The sequence below is a fragment of the Zootoca vivipara genome, chromosome 1 (genome assembly GCF_963506605.1).
Source record: "Zootoca vivipara chromosome 1, rZooViv1.1, whole genome shotgun sequence".
In the NCBI taxonomy this organism is placed as follows: Eukaryota; Metazoa; Chordata; class Lepidosauria; order Squamata; family Lacertidae; genus Zootoca; species Zootoca vivipara.
The window spans coordinates 41352067-41360398 of record NC_083276.1 but is presented as its reverse complement, the minus strand read 5'-3'; the positions used below and the strand labels follow the sequence as shown (position 1 = coordinate 41360398).

Below are 8332 nucleotides of genomic sequence, written 5' to 3'. Positions count from 1 at the left end.
CTGGGAAGCAGGATGCCTCTTCCTCTATGTGGTAGAAACCACAAAGGTCTCTGCCTTTCCAGCATCTTATTTATTTATGATCAAATAGGAATGTGTCCCCAGAACCAGCAGTGATCCCTTGATCACAGAAGAACCACTGCTTTAACTATAGGATGGGGTGGATTGATTGGCCTAGTATGATTCTGTAGTTATAAAAACTTTGCCCACACTGTTTCCTACTTGGCAGGGGGTTGGACTGGATGGCCCTTGTGGTCTCTTCCAACTCTGATTCTATGACTGCTATATACGAACAAACCCCACAAACAGCTGCACATGAAGTCCAGCTGTTGAGATGCAAATTTGCCCTTTAGATGTGTACTTTTGGGGTAGGGGTGGGTTGTGGCACCATGGAGTGCTTGGAAGTCACAGGGAGTAGCAAGAGGTACATTCTCCCTGCAAGGCGAACGAAGAGTGGAGAGGAGGACAGACCAGCGCTCTGATTGCTTGCCTCTGCTTTCGTATATTAGGCAGCCAGTGCTTTTGGCTGGGAGCCCAGACAGGGCTTTTGTAATCAAAACATGATCTTGTATGCTGTGCAGCCAGTACTGAGAAAGGCCGTCTGATGGCTCTCCTCTTTTAGCTCTGCTGTGGAATCCGCCGAGCTTCACCTCTGATGTCCAAAATGCACCGATCTGTGAGTGCTGCCTTTGTTGTAACTGGGAGGGATGTGGGGGAGTCAGCCTTGCATTCAGCAAAGCCAAGAAATGACTTCTTCTTCTTGCCTTTCGCCTTTCGCTTTGTGTTGTCATTTTGGGGTGCTTCGCTTTCGGCCAGCAGATGTGTATCTGAGAGATGTGGGAGGGCAGAAAGGTGCTTTTTTTGGTACAGCAGGTTAGGATGTGACCAGGTTAGGATGTGAACATCCTTCAGGAGGATACCAGCTTCCCTCTCCCCCGCCCCCGCCACAAAGAAGGGGAAGGAGAATTTAAAACAACAACAACAACAACAACACAGAATGTTGGGTAATGATGGACACTTCCCATCCCAAAGACCGGGAGATTGGCGCTGCCTCGAGCAGCACAAAGGCCGGGCATGTTTACGAGAGCACTTGTGCATTGGCTAAGATGACAAAATGCTGGGTTGAGAGGCCCTCTCTTCCCCCATCCCCCAGGCTTTCTTTATCTCCTCAGCCCTGCTTCTTTTCTGAGTCTTTCATATCATAAATAGCTGACTTTGAAAGCGGCAGGTGGGGGGTGGAATCCTGTAGCCAGAGCCAAGATCTGCGAGAGAATCCCATCCACCAAGAACTGACAGCGAGTGGGTGAACTTGAAATGTTGGGTACAATGCCAGCCCCCCCCCCCCGCCCCCGCCACCCTCCATGAAGCTTCACTATCCTTCCCCCCTCCTTTTCCGTTGCATTTGGATAGAGAAAGATATCTATGCATGTCTGATCCTCCCTCCCCTTCTCCTCTCCCATTGGGCTCTCTGTTTTCCAAGCAAGCAAGAATGCCTTCTGATTCACAGCCACTGCACGTTTCTTCCGCTAAAGCCATTTATAACTCCCCCAAACTAGTCACTGTGGCATGCGGGTACCTCACTCCCCAGAAGAGCTTTTATGCCAGGGGTGTCCCTTTCCATCCAAAGTGGCAGCGGAGTCGGCATTCTTTCCAGTAGCTTGGCAGCGGAAATATACCCTCTCGTTACTAACTGGCTGCAACTCAGCAGCAAACAGCCAGGAAGAAAATCGCTGACCACGCTGCAACGTGTTGGTCCATTTTCACCAGTGAATCAGTGTGTGTGCCAGCCATCAGTCAGGCCTCAAAGTGCTGCTTTGCACTTTTGGGGTCATTCAGCTAGGCTTATGTTGCTGCTTTGCTACTGCTCTCTCTGTGTGTGGGTGTGTGTGCATGTGCAAGGAAAGGAATCTCTTCTTCAGCCCCAAATCTTGGAGATAATTGAAAAAGATCAGCGAGTGGGCCTGCAACAAAATGTTGCAGCAAATCCTCATCCTGCACTCCAACAGTGATGATAGGAGTTGTGGTCCTACAACATACAGATGGCACCACTTTGGCTCCCTCTGCTTAAGACTTTCTTGCTTGGTAACCCTTTATTTGACTACTATTCACTATTCCAGGTGTTCTGGAGACCAAGAAAGTGGTATAAAACTTAAGTTTTGTTAACATACATACATACATACATACATACATACATACATACATACATACACACAAACAAAAATATCAAAGCATTATGTTAAGTCCCAGCCACATTTCACCATGAATGTTATCCCCACTGGGGTGGAATCTAGACACATATTTTAAAAAGTTGTGAAAATGCTTTTTAAAAATAAACGTTTTGAAAAATATATTGAATCTGCCATAGCTCACTATCACCATCTTGTGTCCCATTTGTATAAGGCATTTTAACACACTTAAAAATGTTTTATTTGCAGTCGTGTACCAGAATCCTGGAAATGAAAGTGGGGCTGGTGGGAAATATTATACAAATCAGAGAAATAATAATAATAATAATAATAATAATAATAATAATAATAATTTATACCCAGCCCGTCTGGCTGGGTTTCTCCAGCCACTCTGGGTGGCTTCCAACAGAAAAATAAAATAAAATAATCTATTAAACATTAAAAGCCTCCCTAAACAGGGCTGCCTTCAGATGTCTTCTAAAAATCTGGTAGCTGTTTTTCTCTTTGACTTCTGATGGGAGGGCATTCCACAGGGTGGGTGCCACTACCAAGAAGGCCCTCTGCCTGGTTCCCTGCAACTTGGCTTCTCGCAACGAGGGAACCGCCAGAAGGCCCTCGGCGCTGGATCTCAGTGTCCAGGCAGAACGATGGGGGTGGAGATGCTCCTTCAGGTATACTGGACCGAGGCCATTTAGGGCTTTAAAGGTCAGCACCAACACTTTGAATTGTGCTTGGAAACATACTGGGAGCCAATGTAGATCTTTCAAGACCAGTGTTATGTGGTCTCAGTCCCAGTCACCAGTCTAGTTGCCGCATTCTGGATGTAGTTTCTGGGTCACCTTCAAAGGTAGCCCCACGTAGAGCGCATTGCAGTAGTCCAAGAAATATTTATTTATTTATTTATTTATTTATTTATACCCTGTGCATTTGGCTGGGTTTCCCCAGCCACTGTTCCCATTTGAAAAGTCTTTCAAATCATGTAGATAAACTAAGGTGACATATTGAAAGATCTTCATTGAAAGATCTACATTGGCTCCCAGTACGTTTCTGAGCAAAATTCAAAGTTTTGGTGCTGACCTTTAAAGCCCTAAACGGCCTCGGTCCAGTATACCTGAAGGAGTGTCTCCACCCCCATCGTTCTGCCCGGACACTGAGATCCAGCGCCAAGGGCCTTCTGGCGGTTCCCTCATTGCAAGAAGCCAAGTTGCAGGGAACCAGGCAGAGGGCCTTCTCGGTAGTGGCACCCACCCTGTGGAACGCCCTCCCATCAGATGTCAAAGAGAAAAACAGCTACCAGATTTTTAGAAGACATCTGAAGGCAGCTCTGTTTAGGGAGGCTTTTAATGTTTAATAAATTATTGTATTTTATTTTTCTGTTGGAAGCCACCCAGAGTGACTGGGAAAACCCAGCCAGATGGGCGGGATATAAATAAATAAATAAATAAATAAATAAATTATTATTATTATTATTATTATTATTATTATTATTATTATTATTATGAGATTCTCAGGCAGTCACCCAGACCTGCTTTGTAGCTTCAGCACAGTGGTGGCATAGTGTACCTTTTAATTTTTTTTACTAATAGCTGCATAGCCTGGCTCTTTTTGAAGTCGACTTTGATTCCCTGCATTCTTTGCCAGATTGAGCATTGTTATATTTTCACTAAAAGGCGCATTGCAAGAGCAAAACATTGGCCCTGCCTGCACCATACGTACATTTAAAGCAGTATCATACCACTTCAAACAATCATTGTTTCCCTCAAAGAATCCTGGCAACTGTAATTTGTTAAAGGTGGTGAGAGTTGTTGAGAGACCCCTCTTTCCCTTCACAGAGATGGAGCTCTCAGGGTGGTTTAACAATCAATCCCTCTTCCCAAAGAACTCGGAGAATTGTAATTCTGTGAGGGGAAATAGGGATCTCCTAACAAATCTCAGCACCCTTTACAAACTACAGCTCCCAGGATTCTTGTCGGGGGTGGGGAGTACAAGATAGAGTCCTCGTTTTTATTATGATTATACATGCTGTATTATGTCTACCTGGTTTTTATCCCAATGTGACTCTTGGAAGGTTGCCCATGAGGGAATAAGACCCTTGGGCTGAAAAAGCCCCCCACTGGAGATAATGGTCTGACTCAACTTATTACATTCCTAGCATATGTTGCTATTAGTATATGGCTTTATTAAATGGCTTGAATAACCAACCTCTGCACAGTTTAGCAAAGGATTCTATGGAATGTGGCTTGGTCGCTGCACATTTTTGTAAGATACACAATTAAAGGAGTGTATTTCAGAATCCACATTGCTCTGATTCCAGGGCTGGCCCACCCATGAGGCAACGTGAGGTGACTTCCTCAGGCTGCAGGATCCACCAGGGCAGCAGATCCTGGTGTTGATACCCCCCCACACACTTAATCCTGATGTAGATCTCCCCTCCCCCTTTCTTCCCTGCTTGGGAGGGAAATGCCATTTTGGAGTCTGCCTCAGGTGCCAAAATGGCAGCCTTGTCTGATTCCATTCTGCCTACCTAGCTTCCCCCCTGATTACTGTGTTTCCCCTTTTTTAAGACACCGTCTTATAACTTTTTTTACTCAAAAAAAACACATGGTGTCTTATTTTCAGGGGATGTCTTGTACCTTAAGGCCTCCTCGGAGGGGCCAGGCCACTGGCTCGGGGTGCTGCTGGGCGCTCTGCACGGCACCGAGGCGGCAGGCTGCTGGCTCGGCACTCCGCCCAGTGCTGCTGGGCGCTCCGGGCGCTCAGCGCTGCAGACCGCCGGTTCCGGTGGTGGTGGGGGGGCAGGCCTCGGGCAGCTCTCCCCCCAAAAGAAGAGGCCAGGCGCTGCAGGGCGCTCCGAGTGCTCGGCGCTTCGGAGTGCTCCGCTCTGCAGCCGCCGGTTCCGGTGGCTGGGCGGCAGGCCTCGGGCAGCTCCCCCCCCCCCGCAAAAGAAGAAGCCAGGCGCTGCAGGGCGCTCCGAGCACTCGCTGCTTCGGAGCGCTCCGCTCTGCAGCCGCCGGTTCCGGGGCGGCAGGCCTTGGGCAGCCCCCCAAAAAAGAAAAGAAAAGAAGAGGCCAGGCGCTGCAGGGCGCTCCATGCGTTCGCTGCAGCAACAGCAGCCGGTTCCAGGCCCCTCTGGCTGGCTGGGGCGCTCGGCGGTCTCACATGGAGGTATGTCTTATTTTCGGGGGTGTCTTAGATTTCACTAATGCTAAAAAATGCTGCCATGGCTTACATTCTGACTGTTGTTTAGTCGTTTAGTCGTGTCCGACTCTTCGTGACCCCATGGACCATAGCACGCCAGGCACTCCTGTCTTGCACTGCCTCCTGCAGTTTGGTCAAACTCATGTTCGTAGCTTCGAGAACACTGTCCAACCATCTTGTCCTCTGTCGTCCCCTTCTCCTAGTGCCCTCAATCTTTCCCAACATCAGGGTCTTTTCCAAGGATTCTTCTCTTCTCATGAGGTGGCCAAAGTATTGGAGCCTCAGCTTCACGATCTGTCCTTCCAGGGAGCACTCAGGGCTGATTTCCTTAAGAATGGATAGGTTTGATCTTCTAGCAGTCCATGGGACTCTCAAGAGTCTCCTCCAGCACCATAATTCAAAAGCATCAATTCTTCGGCGATCAGCCCTCTTTATGGTCCAGCTCTCACTTCCATACATCACTACTGGGAAAACCATAGCTTTAACTATACGGACCTTTGTCGGCAAAGTGATGTCTCTGCTTTTTAAGATGCTGTCTACGTCTTTAAAAAGGGGAAACACGGTATGTATGGATGTCACTTGCCCACACAAAGGTGACATAACAAGCATTAGGAACCGGGTTGGATCCAAATCTAATTTAAACAATTTTGCAAAAGTGTAACATCCCTGCCTCTCTCCACTGAATTTCCAAAGCTACCCACCCACTCTCTTTGCCAAGACATTTGATAATGATGTTGTTGTTTAGTCGTTTAGTCGTGTCCGACTCTTCGTGACCCCACGGACCATAGCACGCCAGGCACTCCTGTCTTGCACTGCCTCCCGCAGTTTGGTCAAACTCATGTTCGTAGCTTCGAGAACACTGTCCAACCATCTTGTCCTCTGTCGTCCCCTTCTCCTAGTGCCCTCAATCTTTCCCAACATCAGGGTCTTTTCCAAGGATTCTTCTCTTCTCATGAGGTGGCCAAAGTATTGGAGCCTCAGCTTCACGATCTGTCCTTCCAGGGAGCACTCAGGGCTGATTTCCTTAAGAATGGATAGGTTTTATCTTCTAGCAGTCCATGGGACTCTCAAGAGCAGGGGTCCCCAAACTAAGGCCCGGGGGCCAGATGTGGCCCAATTGCCTTCTAAATCCGGCCCACTGACGGTCTGGGAATCAGCAAGTTTTTACATGAGTAGAATGTGTTCTTTTATTTAAAATGCATCTCTGGGTTATTTGTGGGGCCTGCCTGATGTTTTTACATGGTAGAATGTGTCCTTTTATTTAAAATGCATCTCTGGGTTATTTGTGGGGCATAGGAATTCATTCATATTTTTTCAAAATATAGTCCAGCCCCCCACAAGGTCTGAAGGACTGTGGACCGGCCCCCTGCTGAAAAAGTTTGCTGACCCCTGCTCAAGAATCTCCTCCAGCACCATAATTCAAAAGCATCAATTCTTCGGCGATCAGCCTTCTTTATGGTCCAGCTCTCACTTCCATACATCACTACTGGGAAAACCATAGCTTTAACTATACGAACCTTTGTCGGCAAGGTGATGTCTCTGCTTTTTAAGATGCTGTCTAGGTTTGTCATTGCTTTTCTCCCAAGAAGCAGGCGTCTTTTAATTTCGTGACTGCTGTCACCATCTGCAGTGATCAAGGAGCCCAAGAAAGTAAAATCTCTCACTGCCTCCATTTCTTCCCCTTCTATTTGCCAGGAGGTGATGGGACCAGTGGCCATGATCTTGGTTTTTTTGATGTTGAGCTTCAGACCATATTTTGCGCTCTCCTCTTTCACCCTCATTAAAAGGTTCTTTAATTCATCCTTACTTTCTGCCATCAAGGTTGTGTCATCTGCATATCTGAGGTTGTTGATATTTCTTCCGGCAATCTTAATTCTGGCTTGGGATTCATCTAGTCCAGCCTTTCGCATGATGAATTCTGCATATAAGTTAAATAAGCAGGGAGACAATATACAACCTTGTCGTACTCCTTTCCCAATTTTGAACCAATCAGTTGTTCCATATCCAGTTCTAACTGTAGCTTCTTGTCCCACATAGAGATTTCTCAGGAGACAGATGAGGTGATCAGGCACTCCCATTTCTTTAAGAACTTGCCATAGTTTGCTGTGGTCGACACAGTCAAAGGCTTTTGCATAGTCAATGAAGCAGAAGTAGACGTTTTTCTGGAACTCTCTAGCTTTCTCCATAATCCAGCGCATGTTTGCTATTTGGTCTCTGGTTCCTCTGCCCCTTCGAAATCCAGCTTGCACTTCTGGGAGTTCTCGGTCCACATACTGCCTAAGCCTGCCTTGTAGAATTTTAAGCATAACCTTGCTAGCGTGTGAAATGAGCACAATTGTGCGGTAGTTGGAGCATTCTTTGGCACTGCCCTTCTTTGGAATTGGGATGTAGACTGATCTTCTCCAATCCTCTGGCCATTGCTGAGTTTTCCAAACTTGCTGGCATATTGGGTGTAGCACCTTAATAGCATCATCTTTTAAAATTTTAAATAGTTCAGCTGGAATATCATCACTTCCACTGGCCTTGTTATTAGCAGTGCTTTCTAAGGCCCATTTGACTTCACTCTCCAAAATGTCTGGCTCAAGGTCAGCAACCACACTACCTGGGGTGTACGAGACCTCCATATCTTTCTGGTATAATTCCTCTGTGTATTCTTGCCACCTCTTCTTGATGTCTTCTGCTTCTGTTAGGTCCTTACCACTTTTGTCCTTGATTATGGTAATCTTTGTACGAAATGTTCCTTTCATATCTCCAATTTTCTTGAACAGATCTCTGGTTTTCCCCATTCTATTGTTTTCCTCTATTTCTTTGCATTGCTCATTTAAGAAGACCCTCTTGTCTCTCCTTGCTGTTTTTTGGAAATCTGCATTCAGTTTCCTGTATCTTTCCCTATCTCCCTTGCATTTTGCTTGCCTCCTCTCCTCCGCTATTTGTAAGGCCTCGTTGGATAG

At 46.8% G+C, this 8332-nt stretch overlaps 1 protein-coding gene across 1 annotated transcript in view; it reads left to right on the top strand.

Annotated features, from left to right (window-relative positions):
- Positions 1-584: 584 nt before the first annotated feature.
- Positions 585-8332, top strand: part of CCDC9B (coiled-coil domain containing 9B) — a 70348-nt gene continuing 62600 nt past the window's right edge. Inside the window, exon 1 of the mRNA XM_035111128.2 lies at positions 585-673. Coding sequence (XP_034967019.2) covers positions 653-673 — 21 coding nt within the window. The 5' untranslated portion in view covers positions 585-652. The remainder of the gene's footprint in view (positions 674-8332) is intronic.